This window comes from Phlebotomus papatasi, chromosome 2 (assembly GCF_024763615.1).
Source record: "Phlebotomus papatasi isolate M1 chromosome 2, Ppap_2.1, whole genome shotgun sequence".
Classification (NCBI taxonomy): Eukaryota; Metazoa; Arthropoda; class Insecta; order Diptera; family Psychodidae; genus Phlebotomus; species Phlebotomus papatasi.
The window spans coordinates 88,455,994-88,475,587 of NC_077223.1; the positions used below are offsets into that span (position 1 = coordinate 88,455,994).

The window sequence follows — 19,594 nt, forward strand, 5'->3', positions numbered from 1 at the left end:
ATGTGCATCGTTGTTTCAATTAGCTTGCTTCAACTGAGACGTAATGAAAGCAACCATAGTGGTATCGTGAAGAGACAATTTAGAACCTTCCTTAAATTCAAATCTCTGAGAAATTTGTAGCCAAGCACTCTCAACATTCATAGACATGGGAGTTTGAAGCCAGGATCCATAGTCTATCCTAAGTCCTCCGGTAAGTAGTTGATCAAAAGGTTGTTGTCCTATGTGAAACATTATGTGCAACAGTGTCTGCGAATCTTCTTCAATTTTCTGACCAGGAAGAGGTTGTAGTTCACTCTTCTCAACTTCACTGACTCCCAACTGTTGGTAGATCCATTCGAGATTGTTTTTGATGTAGCGAAAGAGAATTCTAAGACTCTGCTTTCCCACTGGTGTTGTTAGAACATCGCTTGCTAGCATTTCTGCAATGTAGTCTGCGTTCTCAACGTCAAATTCTTCTCCTGAACTAGTGCTAGGCTGCATCCCAGCCTCGAGATCATCTATTTTGACAGTGGAGGTAAAGCTAAGGCCTACAGTCTCCTCCATAGCTGTTTCAACTGTTGTTGGAGCCAGTTGCGTATCCCTAGCTTGCTTGAGAAACAAACTTAGCTGATCGGTATGCTTGTTATCGGCATCCACTGAGCATATGGCTTCAGCGACAGTCTGGCAAATGGAAGCTTTCTCAGAATCTTTATCACTTTCGTTCTCACAAACTTCAAGGAGTTTGGTGTAGAGTGCCATGAAGAGAATTTGGATGAGAACTGAATCTCCAAGTGGACGAACATCAGCTGGGATGATGTCCATTAGAGCTATCGATACCTTATACAAACAATCCGGGATACAGTCCCACATTTCTGAGAAGCAGGATATAGCTAAGGACATCGCCTGGTACATTGAAGCGTTGCCAGTGTGAACGGCAGAAATCAGCATATGAACAACAGGATCAAGTACGGGATAAACAAGGTGAAGCAAAGCTTCAAGCCAAGCTGGACGCTTCTGATTCCAAACTTGACGTCGATCAAGGGCAGCTGCCCAATCCTTAACTTGAGTTTTTTCTAGAGCTGATATCAGCGTAAGATTGATATCGTGCATTTTCCCCGTCATCACGACAACGTAAACCAGTGAAAGGACGACTTGATAATTTGTCTGACCTACTGGATCAACATCTTCCTTCGTCCACTCTTCAACTTTTGTACACTCCATTCCACACATGAATCCTTCGCATTTTTTGGCGAATTTCTTCCTGTTCAGCAAAGGCTGTGCCAATGCGGCTACGAAACGATCACTGGAGGGTTGATTGCTCAGCAGATGATGGAGAATTATCATAGAGAGATTAGCATCCCTCATTAGTAATACTTTCAACAGTAGTGACCAATTAGCCTGAGGCGCTCCCATGAGGACCCTCAATTCCAAACTCAAAGCAGTATTGGGTCCAAACTCTGAGCATCTTGTTGCCCAGTGCCCATTCTGATTGGTGGGAAACATTTTTGGAAGTGTAAAGATGATCCAAGGGGCCGGGAGTCCCTGTCGCGATGTCATCATTCCCATCGAAGCTGGTCCTTTCTTAAGGACTCTAAACAGGACTCCGAGCGGTGCTCCCCGAAGCAGAAGACAAGAGAAAAGTTCCTGACACTTTGCATGAATGTCTCGGATGGTCTTTGTTTGGTTAATTATGTTCAATCCGACGTAGGCTTCGGCATTTTCAGAAATAGCCGGGAGAAGTTCAGCTACGCAATGTAGGATATTGCAGATGTCTACGAGAAGGAGTTGGGAGCGAGCCTGGCTTGGACTGAGTTGAGTGTAGCGAATGGTAAAGACAGTGAGGGTTTCATTGAGCATTCCGGCGAAAACACGCTGAGCCATGTTGGGAGGAACAGAGTTCCACAGATCCTTCCGGGTGCCTTGCATATAGAGCCACCACATTTGAACAGTATAGGAGCCTCGTTCGGACTCAAAGAAGGGCTGTTGGTTCTCCCAGTTGAGAGTCTCTGCATCCTGGAGGATGTAGAGTGTAAGAAGACGACAGTGCAGATCTAGCAAACGCTCTGCCAGAGCTTCTGTTAGTTCTGAGTACTGCTTGTAGCTCATCTTCAAAGAGCCTCCCTTCTCATCACCGCGCGGTGGACAAACAGACACTGATACATTCTGCAAGTAGATCCAGATGCTGTTCTTCACCAGAGCAGCTGCACCAATTGTAGCCGTAAGTACGGTCAAATCTGCATGATCTAGAGCTTCCTGACTGAGATGATGAATGTGCTCAAGCAATTTATCTGCGCATTTCGTTAGCAAATTTACAAATTTTTCCGGATCAGATGTCTTGACAATTCCTCCACAGTGAGCACCCAAATCATCCTCGGACTCTTCATGAATCTCATCCTTGATATCGAATAAATTCAGGAGTCCGGAATTTTTCTTGTAAGCCGCGTAATACTCATCTTCCCACCAGCGAACAATTTTAACAGCAGCAAACGAAGCATAGCGCGGAAAATCGAGTTTCCCACCAACAATACCTGGACAAATTGTCTCTTGGAGTACCACTTGATTCTGCTGATAGTACTGCATATCTCTCTGGAGCAGGATAGGAACCCTGTCCATGAGATTTCCCTCTTCCATCACCTCCATTTTCAAACACAAAAACTTTCTCACACGACAATTTCAAGTGAAAATGCTCAGAAAACTGAACCAACCTGGGCTATTGATTCAACAGAAATCCCAACCATGGTAACCTGCTTCTATTGAAAAAAAAACTCCATTGGATTTTTTGTGTCTTAATCAAATTCCTTCCATTTATTCTCCAAGTGCAATACAATTTATCAAAACCACGACAATTTGCTTGCAAAATTCGACACTATACATTTGGTAATATCATCTAAATTCAGTGACTAAATATTTCTTTTTATTTTTTAATGATGTTGAGAATACAAATTCTCATCCTAAATTTTATCGATGTTCCTCTTTATTGTGTTCTCATTAAGGTTTATTCAATACATTTTCGAATAAGAAACCATCTTCCAAATGTTTCACTGAGACCAACTGTAAGTTCTTCTTACACATTTATCATCTTTCACATTAAAATCCAATTTATTGCTATCACTCTCCATAAAGTGGAAATTCAGCAAGGAATATTAAATTAAGTGGTTGTGGAAGAGAGATGTGTTTTTGAATTTTACTCAAAATATAACACAATATGGTGAATCAGTCATAATGGGATTTTCTTCCTTCAATTTATTACAATTAAAGATCTTACATCCTAAGTCTGTGATTTTCTTTTATCATTCCTTAGCTACCAATAGCACTCTCTACTCCTGCTTGAGACCATTTGCTGTAGCTTGAGCAGCTGCAGCAGCTTCCATTTCACGTCGATTTATCTGGAAAATACACAAAAATTGATTAAATGGACATTCATTGATGATTTTCTTAAATAGATCCATCTGGAATTCATCATTCTGTTAATGTGTATATTTCCTATTCTAATTCCGATATAAATAGAGTTTCATAATATTCTTTGATGCGAATAAATATTATTGAATTGTGTTGCAATAAGGCTATTAAACTGATTTACAGCCGAGAATCAGAAACATTTTTGATTTTTAGTGAATGTTAAAGCTAAGACACATTGACTGTAAAAACGTTCACACACATTGAGCCGAGACATATACCAGCCAGATAAGGTAGAGTAACTAACTACTTTTAGAATCTTTGAAATCTTTAAATTCTTGGTAGATTGAAAGGATTTATTCATAGTTGCTCTGAAGAAGTATCCCTCTGTTACATTTAGATTTTGTGAGATTTTTGGATTTTACAATTGAAATTAAGTTAAATTAGCTAAATAATTCTAAGTGGAGTAAATGCTTACTGTCCAAAGACCCTGCAGGGCTGCTCATATTTATAACAGGATTTTCTATTTTAAATTAGAATATTTCTCCGCAACCGTTCATCGTTATCGAAAAAGCTACCATAAGAGTAACAAAAACGGAAAAAAATAGATCCTATGGTGGGTGTCTTGGCTATCCCTCTGGTCTTAAATTTTTACTTAACGATTTATTAGATGAGATTCTGAGCAATCTCATATCCTGCCATCGGCTCCAAACTTTACCTGAATTTCACGTTTCACCACTTCTTGATAACGAATATATTGGTCGCTAAAAAACGTTCTGTAATGGTGGTTTTTTGCAATAGTTTTAGCTCCGATTCTAATTGTCAGAATTTTATCAATAAGGAAGTTAAAAAGCACTCACAAAATTCCACATCTCCTTTTAACATCTGAAGTTCATAAAACCACCGCTAGAGGCGCAATTATTAAAAAGAAAATTTTACAAATTTCTAAGTTAATTAGCTCCGACTCTATGCTATGGCACAAATCGCACTGAAATTTTAGTATATTATAGTTGCACAATATTAAATGAGACGCTCAGAGCAGAAGTGGGCTGTTTTAATAGGGAAATGCATACAAAGGAGACCAAATCTGTTCTGAGCGTCTCAAATAATAAAACTTAATCCTCTAACGTCTGATTTTTTAATATGCAAGAAAAAGTAGTGAGATAAGTTTTTCTAGGCTACACTGAGAGAAAAACGGGGGTGCGATTAACATTTTTTCCTCATAACTTTAACACTTTTTAGGTGTAAAAATATATCAACATTTTTCATGTTAATTTTACATCTTTTTAAGGGTAAAATTAATATGAAAAAGGGTAACTTTAACCCCGAATACATTTAAAAAGCATAATATTTACACCGATTTCGGATCAATACTGCAGGGTAAAATTAACATTTCCGGAATGTTATTTTAACTTTTTTGGATTTCTCTCAGTGTAATTATGGTCCAACAAACTCAAAAATACCATCTGTTCGTCATTATCTTTTTTAGTTTGAGTGCCAGGTGAGAAAAGGTTAAGATACCCTGAGGAGTATGATAAGCGTTTAGGCATCAAATGACTAAAATATTTTTATTAAAAAATATCGAACAGAGAGTAAAATAAATTCATTCTAAATGTTTTTATGGATGGCTATTATATAATTATTATAAAAAATATATATATTTTTAGAAAAAGAACTTTAGAATTTTTAAAATTCACTATTGATAAAATTGAAGTGTCAATCGCTCTGGTTTTTAACAAATAATTCACAGATCAGCTATGAAAATGTCACTTTTTTGTATATCTTGAAGGTACTACTTAGAAATATACATTGTTCATCTTCTAATCTTTTTCATAAACTTGGACATTTAAAGTCAGATTAGTGATCTTATCATCATAGCCAAAATCTACTTCTTCGTAGGGTAAATGTCCTAATTCAAAACCATTTCCAGACGCTTTAACTTTCACAGGAGATTCAACACATTAAGTTCATATTTTTTCTGAAGAGAATTACATAAATTTGATCCTTGGCTCTTCTAGAATGTTACTGTTTAGTGGAAAATTCTTCAGATATAATTTGAAAACTTCTTAAATACAAGAAAAATACGCGAGCGTAAAATGCTGCTATTGGAAACATATTAATTCAAATGGAGACAAGGGAAAGTTTCTAATTGGAAACAAACAGTGTAAGTGAAACCGCGATGAAAGGCTTCCAAAACCTTGTTGAGAAGTACCTGAGTGCAGAATTTGTTCTTATTCATGATCTTTTCTCCTTTCCCATCTAAAACAATAAGAAAATCTCTCCAAAAAATCATATTTCCGGGGTTTCCTATTGAAGCATTTGCAGACACTTCAGAAAAACCCTTTTTGTTCACGAAATAGGTAAGTATTTCATTTGAAAACTTCACGTACAGTTAACAATAAAGATTAGCACTTAATTCAACTAAAATTAGCCAGAAATATGACATAAATGTTAAACAAAACGAATAAACAACAGTCACTTTATTGTGTTTTTCATTGGAAAACATGGTCGATCTATGAAAAATTCGATGGTGAAAAGGTATATTTTTAATTTTTCTGAGAAACTAACAAATTAAAATTTGTGGAATGGATTTTCGTTTTATTTGGAGCAAAATTAACTAAATAATGAACCTGTGGTATAGAAAATATATAAATATAATAATTTAGTACTGTATTTATCATGATAGTACTGTATTTATCTGTATAGTAGCGAAAAATTTCCATTTAAAGCAGGTTTTGAATTAGCCTAATTTACCCTATAGTTGCACAATTAAATAATAAAACTTAAGTGCCTTGGATACCCTTATCCGAGCTGGGTCAACATTGAACAATTAACCGGCCTATATCTCCTATATTTCATACGAAAAAATCGTTAAATCATTCCTAGTAATGGTCTCTCAAAGTCAAACGTTAAAAGGGCTTTAGAGAACGTATTTCTCATCCGAATGGTGTTCGAAATTTCGATAAAAGTGAACTGGTTCCTCTTAGTTCTGAACTGAATTATTGTCCAAAATATAGTTATATTACTCCTGTAGTGTATTTTGGGCAGTGCTTTGAATGATTTATAAATCGGTTGTGAATCGGTAATTAACCGGTTATGAACCGTTAAGTAATTATCATACACACAGAGAAGTGATTTTGAGAAAGCGGTGTTGAATTTGGGGTTAAATTTGGTGTTGGAGTTGCTGGAACACCAACCGTTGTACCATTCACATCAAATTCACACCAAGTTTTGAATCGAAGGTGTTGTATGAAATACTTTGGCGGTGTTGTAGAAACTCCGCCACAAAAATGTCTAAAATGGTGCAAGAGTAACACCATCAATTCTCTATAAAGGTGCTGCCACAACACCATCCGGTGTTGTTTACTATCCTTCGTGTGCTCTTTTCCCTCCCCGCTGCATCAGTAACAAATTGGTCAGTGAAGAGTGCGGAAGTGATGTTACGCAATTTTCTTTGCTTAATCGCAAGTGTTAACTGTCTTAATTAATGCATTTTCGGAATGTATTTTATTTATCGATAATCTAAACAATATTTCGGTGAAGTGTTTTATCTTTTGTTTCAACGGGGTTTTCCAGTGGAAATTGTGCAGAGATTTCTTGGTGAGTTTACCCTTTGATTACTCATCCATATCAAGAAATTATCCTTCAGTATAGATTTCAAAAATTTCATTTTTTTTTTTAAATTATTGTAATGCTTTCCTACTGACATTTCTTTTGCAAAATTTCAAGCCAAACTGGGCGAATGGCGAATTTAAAGGCAGGAGTCAAAAAAGGGCAGTTTGAAAGATGTCTCAGAAAAAGTGCAAGTGTCTTCATCAACGAAATTGAAAAAGGACGAGATTTTTACCATCATCATCATTATTTTCAACCGCTTATTCCTTGGAGTCGTGGAGATTTTTACCGAGGTAGGTAATTTGAAACCGAAATTATATTTTATATCAATTTCTTTTTTTTTATTAATTTAATTTAAGAACCATGCATGATTTTATTATTTTTTTTATTCTAGTTTTTACTTTGTTTAACCCTTTATTCTATTCAAATATTAAAACAAAACAGATATTTTAATAAGAAAATCTTCGTGTTTCATTTAGGAAACTTACTAAGTTGCTGCGGCGAAAAATGTCGAGCCTTCGGGATCATTTTTTAACAAATTTAGGAACATTAGACATTCCTAAAAAAAAGGAATTTTTACTAAAATCGATCGAAGTAAAAAAAGGCTCCTAAAAAGAAGGAAGAGGATATGGAAGATATTCCTGAATCTTTTGTTTCACAAGGTATAATTTTCTTTTCTTAACACAAAATTAAATGTTTATTTCTTAAAAATTTACTATACTTTTTATATGTATTTCAGATGAGGAAACTGCTTTAAGCTACACTTCAACTGTGATGTCCAAATGGGGAAAAAATATTTCCCTCTTGCTGAATTGAAAGATAAATGGGCGATTTTGGTCACTTCATACGCTTGCAAATTGGTAAATATTCTTTTTAATATATATCTTTCAAAATATTATCACCGTATTTTATAATTCAGTTTATTATTAATTTGCTTAATTAAAATTCTTCTTTATTCCCTTTATTTCTAGATTAATTTTGATTGTGAGGAGTTGTATGCTGATTGCAAGCCTCTCGTGCCTCTCGTGAGTTCAAAAAGATTTCTCAATATACAATTTCCCAGTTGAAAATTTTCGAAGAGGAAGAGAAGCCCACCGATCCAGGTAAATTATAAAAAAGTGATTTTTCATGTTATTAAAACTTCTTTTTACAAAAATATGTGATTAAAAAATATTATTAAAAAATTTTATGTTTTATATTATATTATTTAATGTAAATTATGTAGAAGTATAAAATATCATAAAAATATCCTCACAGTTGTATAAAATATCTTAAAATCAAAATATCAAAATTATAATTTTTTTTATTAATAAAACAAAACCTGTGATGAAAAATTGTGATTAAAAAATATTAATTAAAAAATATAATGTTAATCATATTTAATGTAAATTTGTAAAAAAATTCTTCTATTAAAAATATTTATCAGAGATATAAAATTCGTGTTTCATTTATTTTATTTCGATAAGGATATGGATTTCGATATGGGAGCATTTAAAAAATTCGTTATATTTGAAAAAAAGTGGAGGAAAATTCACACTTTTATTGGTGTAAAACGAACACCTATATTTTCTTGAGATGGTGTGATACAAAATCCACAATGGTGTTCCAACAACGCAAAATTTGGTGTTAATAATTGGTGTAAAATTGGTGTAATCAGAAACCCAAAGCCGGTGTTGGTTGCTTATTTGGTACCATTTGGTGTATTCTGAACACCGAATTGGGGTTAGTTGATTTTGGGGTTGAGGTTGGTGTGTCCGACAACACCAATTGGAGTTGTCATTCCACTAAAATTTCTCTGTGTGTACTGTATTTAACACACAGATCTCTCAATACCTTTCCTTGCCTTTTTTATCGGAACCGTTTTAATTAATTTTACATAGGTTTTGTCGAAGGCGATAACCATTTGACCGGCAATGTGTACGTACCATAAGCATCGGAAAAAATAGAAATCACTAAGCCAAGACACACACCCTATTAGTGTAAAAAATCGCGAAGTTCTCTTTAAAAAATATTATCAAGAATTAATTTTTCATTCAGGGTTCAAGGAAAAATGTAATAGAAAATGTGTGTAAAATCCTTTTAGCATTAACTTCCTTACAAAAATCCATTTTGAAAATTCGCTTTTCCTTTTGATGTATTTTTCTTATTTAATTAAATAAATAAAATAATGCTAAATTAATTGTGTAAATTGAGTGTGATTGGTAGAAAATTACCCATCTACTTAAAATAGAACTCATTCTTACTGATTTTTTCTAATGTCTGTCTTCACCAAACCATTGCCAAATCAAAATCTTATTTACTCACCTGATACCAAACCACGAGTCTCCCGCCTAGCATAAATGTGAAGACGAGAGCTGGTCCGGATCTCTCAAAAGGATCACTCACCATGTAATGTGAGTATACAGCAAGCAGCATGAGTGCAAGTAATGTAATATTGGCAGCATTTTTAATTTTATCTGTGAAAAAAAAGAGAAACAAGAAAAGCAATGAAAATTTTCAGGTACGGCAGCCAAGAAAAGTTCATGGTAATGTGAAAATTTGGCGATTTACACCACACAAAATTTCCTCATTATCAACCTTCAAGAAGATACTCACGAAATGGTACAAACACCATGGCAAGTCCACAAATCACTTCGAGAATACCAACCACTCGTCTATACCATTTGGATGGGATTTTGAGGTCAAACACTGATGCCAGAGGGAAAACTTTAGCATATTTCACATACTCCTTCCGCTGAAATGATAAAACAATTTATTTTTTTCGGGCGCCACACAAAAATAAGACAAATCAATAAAATGAATTTATTGATAAAGTCATAAATTGCATGATGATTAAATCACTACAGTGTAGGGGAGAGTGGGGCAATTTAATACAGGACAATTTTTTTTCCTCAGATTTCCAAAATTAGTAAATTAGTTCATACTTAATTAGTTAATTAGTTTTCTAAAAGTATTGTGTTTTTTTTTGTTTTTCGGTAACTCATAAACAGAATCCATTTTTGTTACCCGAAAAACATTTCACGAAATTCGGGAAACTTAAAAATGTTTCACGAAACCAAAGAAATATAAATTAAATTTCGAAACATCTTCAAAAATCCAAAAATTTTCGCAAAATCTAGGAAATCCTAGAAAAACTTCGTGAACTCAAAACCGAAAAACGTTCAAAGATGTTTCGTGAAACGTGAGAAATTAAACTTTTATTTATAAAACCCAGAAAACCCAAAGAAAAGTTTTCGAAATCCTAGATAACTAGAAAAAAATCATGCATTCCAAAAAAAAAACAAAAAAGAATTTCGCAAAACCAGAAAAATCTAAAAACAGTTTATTAATCCCGAGCAACCCAAAGAAAGGTTTAACGAAATTCGAGAAATCCAAATAAAAAATCGTGAGTTCGAAGAAACCGAAAGAATTTTGTTGCAAAATCCTAGAAACTCAAAAAAGTACCTCATAACCCAAGAAACCCATAAACAATTTTTAGGCAATTTAAGGAACCTAAAAAAAACGTTTCGCGAAATCCAAGAAAACAAATTTCACGAAAAAAATCTTGTAAATAACGTTCATTAAATTTTCCAAAATTAACCAAAAAATATTTAAAGTCACAATTTCGAATATTTTGCAAACTGGAACACTTTTTCTCTCGAAAGCATACGTAGAGGAAGACTTTCAATCTTCAAATACACTCGGGCTTTTAAAAGGTTCTTATCATTGCCTTAATCTGGTCCTCACGGACTTCTTGGATGTGGGTAATGTCCATCTTTTAAAATAACTGAATTGTGTTATGGCCTCTACACACTAGAGCAATTTATGCCCATGTTGAAGCATATTCCCTAGGTTTTTTTTTAGGAAAAACTCTTCAATATGGACATAAATTTCTCTAATGTGTAGAGGCCATTAAGCATGAGCCTGACCATCATAAGTGGTAGTTGACTTCAAATATAGGAATAATTATTTTGTGAACCGATAGATAGCATCAATGTCGTGGACACTTTGTCGTGAAATACTAAGTTGACGTCTAATTCGAATCCAGAAATACGTTATTCGTCATGAGTGCATGAAAAGCGTCGCTCTAAAAGGCTCTTTTTCTCAGTTTTCACCACAAAGGACAAAAAATTTCACATGAATGGACCGTTAAATACATCGAAAACTTAAAATTGTTCGTTCCGGTTCGTTCCTAAGTTGATGAGGCAATTTAAAAACAATACTTATTTGTTGATTAAGCAATTGATTGATTGATTAAGCAATTTAAATCAATTACTTATCAGAACGTAGACAAAATGACACATCAAATGCATGAATAAATTGTTTATTTGTTTAATCGGAACCTAACCTTGAAATTGCCACCACAAACAGCAAGAATAACTCAGGAAGGTGTACAAATATAATATTTAAGTATTCGAACTCATTTCCTTGCGCATAACCTCAAATATCGGCAATATATTGTTAAAAGTTAGAAAAGTTAAACGAATTGATGTTCGTTGAGAGATAAGTCTTAACCCATTCAGTTACCTCCATGGCAAGTTCTTTTTTTTATGTAGCTATTTGAAGCCAGCTCCTTCACTCAGCTCACAGAGCCGATCGGGAAAAGTTATTTAGATAAAAATCTAGTATATTTATCCCTTCACAGGGATCAGTAACTTCCAAAAGAGGATCAGTTCTCACTTATAAGTTATTTTGCATAACGGTTGCAAAAGCAGAGAAATTCCCATACGTGTTTGCACTTAAAAATGCGCTTTGGCTTCAACTGTACAGGACATATGCCAGAGGGGTGCATTCAGTCAATGTTCTAGAAATACTTAAAATAGAATGTTAATATTTTGGAATAAGTTTCTTGCAGATTAATAGATGATTTTTTTGAAAAGAAAACTTTTTTTTTATCTGGAGTCGCGGGGAGGCGCTATCAAACACACATTTTAACAGTCACTGAATTTAAATTATGTGCATTAATTCAATAAAAACTCTTTTGATTTAGGTAGAGTAACTATCCAGGAAAACAAATTGGCAATCAGAATTCAAATCAGGAAAGAGGATGAAGGCCAATTTTAACAAATTCCACGGGATGTCGTATTTTCCGTCCGCCATTTTGAGCAAAAATCATTCATGATTTTCTGAGAAGCGAGAAAAGAACAATAAAATGTATTTTCATCTCTGTCGGGCTAATTTTTCCAAGTAATTGAAGGATTTAAGTTACTAAAAATCCATTCCCAACAGCAATTCGAATAACGATTGCCCAGAAATAAATCATCTAAAATCACTTAACTTGCGTATGATGTGTAATACCATGGTAAGAAATGGGTTAATTAAACTTTTAGGATCGTGAAACTGCCTCAATCTTCCCTACTGTATACCTAAACCAGAGGTGTGCAAGAAACCGTTGAAACTGAATTAACGTCAAAATAAGTTTGTTATAGTAGCGTTTTGACCATTGACATACATGTTTCATTTGACGTTAATTCGGTTTCAACGATTTCTTGCACACCTCTGACCTAAACCAAACGTAATTTATTGATTTATTAAAAAGGTCAGGTCAAACTGTGTAAAGATGTATTAAATTGCCCTACTGTCCCCTACTTAAAGAATTGGCTTTAATCCAAAATTTATTCGTCAAACACATACATTCTTTTTGCATGTTTTTCCCCTTTCACACATTCAATTTTTTCTTCAATCACTCCAAGTATAACATTTGCAAGATAATAATAATATTATTAGATTATGAATGATACACAATTTCTGAATACATTCTTCTCATTTTCCGGTCGATTTTCAGAGACTGCAGTTAGGAATGTTTATTATCTCACAACTTTAGCAAAATTAATTCAACGTAACGTGATTAAATTAACTAGAATGCTGCAATAACAATTAAATTCAATAAAATAAACGAAAGTGATGAGTAAGTTGTCCTTAGCAAGGATAAAACTTGTGCCAACAATAGCAAAATAATTTGCAAAACACTCATAAAGCAATGAAAATACCTTATTATTGTGCTTATAAATACTAAATAACCCCCCATACAAGTACAAACTGTTACAGAAATTAGAATTACATAAATATTTTGAAAACAAGCAGACATAAAGAAATGAATGTAAGTATGTTTATGATTTATAGACTGCAAAGAAGGTGAATTTCGTGGTGTTAATTTGCGGAGGTGGAGAATAGAAGCACATAACAACACGGTTACATGCGTTATTAAAGTATCGAACTAAAAATAGTACCCAAATGTTTCCCATAGATTTTTTTATGTTTTAAAATTGCGTGAAAAATTCACTCGTCTTCCTGAGAGACGATTTATTAATAGCTTCTTGAGAAGAAAATTGAACTTGAAAGTTTTTTTTTTAATTCTATTTCTCTCAAACCAAAAAAAAAATAAAGAGCTTTCAATTCTGTTGAATGAAAATATACATGAGTGAATTCCTGCATACTCTCTACTCTACTTGTATATACGTCTGCGTTCTTACAAGTTATTCCTCTTAATTATGTGCCAAAATATATGTATGCTGAACAAAAATAAAAGACGGAATTCAATCAATTGATGGTATGCCCACTTTTTGACCTATGCAACAGACGATATTTAAACATGTGTCAATGTTAAGGGAAAATTCTATTTATTTCAACAATACATGACACCTGTTCGAAGAGGATTCTCCTTCACTGTATGAATTTTCTCAATATTTAATCTCTTAAGAACCACTAAAAGTCTTATAAATTATAATGGTGAATGTGAAAATTATATAAAATTCTTGTTGTATGTTTTGAAAATCAAGATAAGCCACATTACTTTTGAGACACCTCTCTTCGTCTTCTTAATCATCACACATGAAATTATTTAGCATTCGCCTTGCTCAATCTTGCCAAATATCAAAATAGCCCACAAGATCTTAAGTAATTTTCATAAAGAAAATTCCTTTAGGAAAATAATGTAAAACTTTCATTTGTAATATGTTAGTCGATATACATTATATTTTTTGACGTTATCCACAGCATTTTTTTTTTCAATTAGATAATTTCAATTGTATAATAAGATGATAAATCAGAATTATGTAAAATATACACCAATTTTAGAATAAGTATTATAACTGTGAAGAAAATTGTCAAATTAAGAAAAGTTTGTCAAAAAGATGTTTTTCCATTTAAACCGTGAGAAAAAGTTTTGTCAAAGTAATAAGCAACATCCTTTCGAAGAAATTTTCACAAAATTCATTTGTCCGCTTACCAAAATTCTTCTTCAAAACATTCAAAGACGACAAGTAGAGGAAGGCTTTCAGGTTTTACACATACTCAGCCTTCGAACGCTTCGTATTTTTCCCATTCCTTTAATGAATCTGACTTAATTTTTTCAGGGTCTAAATTACCTATAAAAATATATTGTCATAGACTGGTCAGCAATATCGGCGGAAAAATATGAAGTGCTCGAAGCCAAAGTGTGTGCAAAACCTAAAAGCTTTTCCCTACTCTGACGCACTAATTTAAAGAAAGTATTAAAAAAAAGTAATATAATATAATGTTCTATCGTTTCAAATCAAAACATCGATCACCTTTTTTCGACCTAATCCTCTGAATTATGGAATATTAGAAGCTTAGATTTAAATTAAAATATTTAGTGCCAAAATGAAGATTTCCTTTTCTGTGTTAAAGGTTATGATATCCCCTTGCTCATTGAAAAAGAAAAACTCTATAGGGGAAAGTGGGGCATCTTTGAATGTGGGGCAACTTTGAAACTGATATTTTTCTACTATGTTTAAACGGAACTGAACCATATTGTAACGTAATTTAGCTTCTCAATCTCATTGTGCAGCTAAATTATATCATGATAAGGTTCAATTTTATTTAAAAATAGGTGAAAAATCGCAATTTGAAAGGTGCCCCACTTTCAAAGGTACCCAACTTCCCCCTATTGGCCAAAAACAAAACGTTTTTTCTAATTATTTAAGGGGTTACATGGCTCAAAAACACTAAAAATTAGCATATTTTCTCTATTTTTTTTTTCATCATAATAAAATATTTATTTAATTCTTGCTCTTAGGCATATAAAAATTTAACATATTAAACATTATGTTCAGAAAATTTTATTTATAAATTTTAAAAATTCAGCCACCGAAAACCCGTTTTTGATAAAAAAAAAGCTTAGTTTTCCGTAGACAAAATTTCTCAGAGTAAATTCATCTGAAATCTAAGAACCAAAAATTTTCTTTTAGCAAATCAGTTAAAATTAGTCCTTGAACGAAGGATTTTTGAAACAAAAAAAAAAAAGAAATTCGGATTTTTGAGAGAATTTTATAAAAATAATCGTTTTCGGCATATTTCATACCATGTATTGTAAAATTAGCTTTGATAAGGGAAGTATAAAGTCCTTCGTTCAAGAATTAGTTTCACACAACTGCTAATATGAGGTATAGATCAACTTATGCCCTAGACACACTTACGACTTAAGCCGAGAGACGACTTAGTGGAAAATTATGGAAATGTAGTTTAACCATTATTTCGAATATAATTACGCTAAGCCGCCTCTTGGCTAATCCTCAGGTCTGTCAAGGCCCTTACTCTGAGAAATCTAGTCCAACGAAAAAAATATTTTTTATAGATCTTCAAAAATCAGGTCAGTGGCCTATTTTTTTTAATTTTTAAATAAAAATTTCAGAAAATATTGTTTTATAATGTTGTGATTTAATGCTTAAGAGCCTAAATTAAAGAAATATCTAATAATGCTGAAAAAAGAGAAAATATGCTATTTTTTAGTCTTATTGACCCACGTAACTCCTTAAGAATAAAATAACAAAAAAACTTTTTTTTTTGGATCAATAGTACCCCAATAATCCTTAAAACGTTAAGTTAAAGTTTAAGATTAAACGATCACTCAAACCGTGTGGAATAAAAAAAATCTAAACAAAATTATGACTTTTAAAATATTTGGGGGAAGTGGGGAACTTTTGAGCCGGGGCACCGTTAGATAAGGCTTATTTCTCCTATTTTTAAACGAAACTGGACTTTACCATGGTACAATTTATCTCGACAAATCAATTTTGAAGCTAAGCTACATTATGATAAGGCTCAGTTCTACTTGAAACTAGGAGAGGAAGCCCTATGTTAAAGGTGCCCCAATTCAAAAGTGCTTCATTTCTTCATACCGTTTATTGGAGATTACAAAAAAAGCTTTAGAAAACGAATTACAAGAATCAAAACTTAAAGATTTATCACTGAATCTAGGGAGAAATTTGAGAAAAACTTATATTAAATAATTTACTTAAAGTCTAGGAAACCGTTTTAATTTATAAATTTGTTTTAAGGGGGCAGTCTGAACTTCAAGATCAAAAAATCGATCTTTTTATTGTCTAAATCGATAGATAAAATATCTAAAAATATACCCAAAAAATCCGAAACCAAACCGAAATATTTCCGAAGATAAAGATATGGAAGCAAAGGAACCGAACAGATTGCCAAGCACTCGGACAAACATCAAAATTGACGGAAAATTATAACAAAAAAAAACTTATGGACCAAATGAATTGAATTAAAAAAAAAGTCAACCCAGGGACCATTAACATGCCCGTCACTCCCCTCCCCTTATCGTTCCCTAACAAAACCATGTTTTTTGGGATCGCTCGATAACGCGTCGTGTGATTTTTCTTTTTAATTTCTGGATATGTTTCAGAGATTACCCAGATTTCGTCCTTTATACGAAAAAAACGTTGAATCATTCCTAATAATGTTTTTTCAATGTCAAAGGTTTAAGAGATTCTACAGAACATATTTCTCTACGGAATGGTGTCACGTTTCGGCTCTTTGAAAAGATCTTGCAATTTCTGACAATTACGAACCGATTCCGATCAGTTACGATGCGGTAATGAACCGGTTCATAATCAATAACTAATTTTTAAGCGAAAATCAATTTTATTACTCCTAAGAAATTTTGGACGATTTTTTGAGTAATTTATGAATCGGGTTAAATCGATTGTGAATCAACAAACGGTAAATGACGTGAATGTATTGAAGTACAGCATTTAAGCCATGATTATGACAGCTTATTAAGTCGACAAAGAATTGCCTAAATAGATATTTGTTTAAATAATAATCAATCTTTTAAGTGAAAGAAATTATTAGAAAAAATAATAAAAATCTTCAAAGACATAATACATCACCAAATGACCAAGGTATTTTAATAATTCATCTTTGAGATTGTATGTATTAATAAGATCAATCACATTAAAGTATGTATATTATGAAAACATTGGCAGCATTTATCATTTCTTTCCCTTTCATGTATTTATCATTTGTGCACATATTTTGCATTTCACTTGTACTAAAGCACTATGAGTACATGTTAAAGTATATCATCAAGACATGGTACAGATTTCAGGCTAGTTAGAGCAGGAATACTGAAAGTATTTTGGCTTAGAATAATTTATTTCTTGAGAAGAACTATCTAATGTAATTTGCGAAACCCTTAATTCAAAAAGTAAAGTTCAATTTCTATTTGGCATTCCTATCGGAATCATGTCTTTTACTTCCTAAAAATGAGGAAAATCTGTTGCGAATAATTAATCAAACTTTGTAAGTATTACATTTTTGTTTTTAATATGCATTAGGAAAATTTTACAGTTAAAAACTACTCATAGTTTACTTACTAGCCCTTCACTGAGAAAAAAGAGGGTGCGATTAACTTTTTTTGCTCATAACTTTAACACTTTTTAGGTGTAAAAATATATCAACATTTTTTCATGTTAATTTTACATCTTTTTAAGGGTAAAATTAATATGAAAAAGTGTAACTTTAACCCCGAATACACCTAAAAAGGGTAATATTTACACCGATTTCGGATCAATAGTGCAGGGTAAAATTAACATTTCCGGAATGTTATTTTAACTTTTTCGGATTTCTCTCAGTGTTTATACCCTCTTTATACTCCGTTTATAAGGTCTACATATCACATTTAGTACATACTTTAGTACATGCATCTGCTAAACTATTCTGCTTTAGTACAGATATGCTATTAATATTTTTGTTCAAAGTTTAAAAAAAGTGACACTTATCCAATTAGCAATCGAAAATAGCTTGCATCTTGCAAGATTTAAATAAGAAAATCTGCTGAAAAATCGGTCTAAAAAAAATTGTACAATTTACGCTCTTCATAAAACAGATTCATAAAAATTAATTAAGACATTTGAATATAATTTTAAATATATATACTTTTTAAAGCGTTACAAAAATACGCAGATGGGGACAAGGAACTCTTAGTTGATAAGGTACCACGCCCACATTTCCAACCACTTTGTCTCTCTGCGACAAACAAGAAACCATGGAAGGATTTTCCACTCATCAATCAATTTCTTACAGATTCTTTTTTTTCGCACCGGAAAATGAGACTTTTTCACACCCAAAAGTCACACACAAAAATAATTTAGTTATTAAAAAAATAATACTCACCAAATCTCTGTGCAATTCTTTGCTAAAGTACGGACTGAGTTTCATTGTACCGATGAAAATGAAGAAAAGTCCCAAGAGAATTGATAAACTCTTTAGTACAATGGATGTTGATGCTGCCATTTTCACCACAATTATCTTAACTTTTTCACAAACTTTTTCTTTTTCTCTTCAAAATCACACAAAAATAAATCTACTTTTACATCAAAATCACATAAAATTTTTTAAATGACTAAAATCACAAGAATTTCTCGATTTTTTTTCCTCTTTCACATAACAAACGTCTTGTGAATTCTCAAGTCCTCGCCACTTCAGTGTCGCCCACAGAAATGCTTCTTGAAACAAATTCTACTTCAATTTCACCATTTTTGCCCACCCTAAAAAAAAAGTTGTCTTCCTAAAAGTTCTTTGAGCACGAAAAATCACAAAAAATTGCGTGAGAAAATCGACAGGAAAGGTCACTCCCTGTTTTTTCTTCACTCCAATTTATCGCTTAATGGAATATTTTATGGTTTTCCCATGAAAAAATTTATATAGAAAATTTTCCTACAAATTTATTACTTAACGTCGAGATGCAATACCCGATGGACAAACACTGACTGAGCTTTGAGACCGTGAAAAATCAATATAGACGCTCAACATTCTCTTTTACTTGCTCTTTCAAAGAGCATAAGGGAGAAATTTTCACAAATTTTCTCGGAAAATTCATTCTCAATGAGTTTGCGCAATGTATTTCCTGACAATTCGCGTCACATTTGCAAATTCTTGCCAAATTTCTGCATTTTCGTCAATTCAAAAATTCATTAAAGTGTCTCAATCGTCACCTTTGTAACCTAGGAGTGTTCTATTGGTGGAAAACTCTTCAAAATTACCCTAAAAATACCCAAATAAGTATTTGTTTACATCGTACCGGTGTCATAAAGTGGAATGGGAAGGTTTGTGGTCAAACAATTCCCCTATTTTCGCACGTGACTCCCCAAAATTCACTAAATATAATTGTCAATTAAATAAATTTTCCAGAAGAAAAGTATGAATTAATATCACAATTTAGAATCTTGATGATCCAAGAGACTCTCTACCATCTTCAGGATCGGGTGTTTCGATACAAGATTTTGGTGAAAACCCCTCATGAAAAAGGGTCTGCAAGGGCATGAAAAACTCATGGAGACGCTAAAGTTTGTAGATAAGGGCAGTA

General features: G+C 32.9%; 2 protein-coding genes and 1 long non-coding RNA gene across 5 annotated transcripts; 1 reads left to right on the forward strand and 2 right to left on the reverse strand.

The window, feature by feature from the left end:
* Positions 1–15: 15 nt before the first annotated feature.
* LOC129804886 (uncharacterized) lies at positions 16–2,760 on the reverse strand. Its single transcript, XM_055852599.1, has one exon. It carries the CDS (start codon positions 2,617–2,619, stop codon positions 16–18), a length of 2,604 nt encoding a protein of 867 aa, XP_055708574.1. The 5' UTR covers positions 2,620–2,760.
* LOC129804948 (novel acetylcholine receptor chaperone) lies at positions 2,755–19,058 on the reverse strand. Of its 3 annotated transcripts, none has more exons than XM_055852741.1 (5): positions 18,961–19,000; positions 18,403–18,776; positions 9,583–9,721; positions 9,292–9,443; positions 2,755–3,365 (listed from the first exon to the last, which is right to left on the reverse strand). In XM_055852741.1, exons 2-5 carry the CDS (start codon positions 18,520–18,522, stop codon positions 3,297–3,299), a joined length of 480 nt encoding a protein of 159 aa, XP_055708716.1. In that variant the 5' UTR covers positions 18,523–18,776; positions 18,961–19,000; the 3' UTR covers positions 2,755–3,296. The 3 variants fall into 3 exon arrangements, with proteins under 3 accessions (XP_055708716.1, XP_055708717.1, XP_055708718.1); XM_055852742.1 differs by having other exon boundaries at positions 18,950–18,995; XM_055852743.1 differs by having other exon boundaries at positions 18,403–19,058.
* On the forward strand, positions 7,689–8,087 carry LOC129804964 (uncharacterized). Its single transcript, XR_008752035.1, has 2 exons — positions 7,689–7,847; positions 7,959–8,087. It is a non-coding gene; the product is annotated as an uncharacterized LOC129804964 (long non-coding RNA).
* Positions 19,059–19,594: the final 536 nt, after the last annotated feature.

Excerpts from the sequence above, each read along its gene's own strand:
- LOC129804886 (XM_055852599.1), bottom strand. The coding sequence starts at position 2,619 with ATGGAGGTGATGGAAGAGGGAAATCTCATGGACAGGGTTCCTATCCTG.
- LOC129804948 (XM_055852743.1), bottom strand. The coding sequence starts at position 18,522 with ATGGCAGCATCAACATCCATTGTACTAAAGAGTTTATCAATTCTCTTG. Across the intron at positions 9,722-18,402 it reads AAGAATTGCACAGAGATTTG|CGGAAGGAGTATGTGAAATA; the intron begins GTGAGTATTATT and ends TTATCATTTCAG. Across the intron at positions 3,366-9,291 it reads GACTCGTGGTTTGGTATCAG|ATAAATCGACGTGAAATGGA; the intron begins GTGAGTAAATAA and ends TGTATTTTCCAG.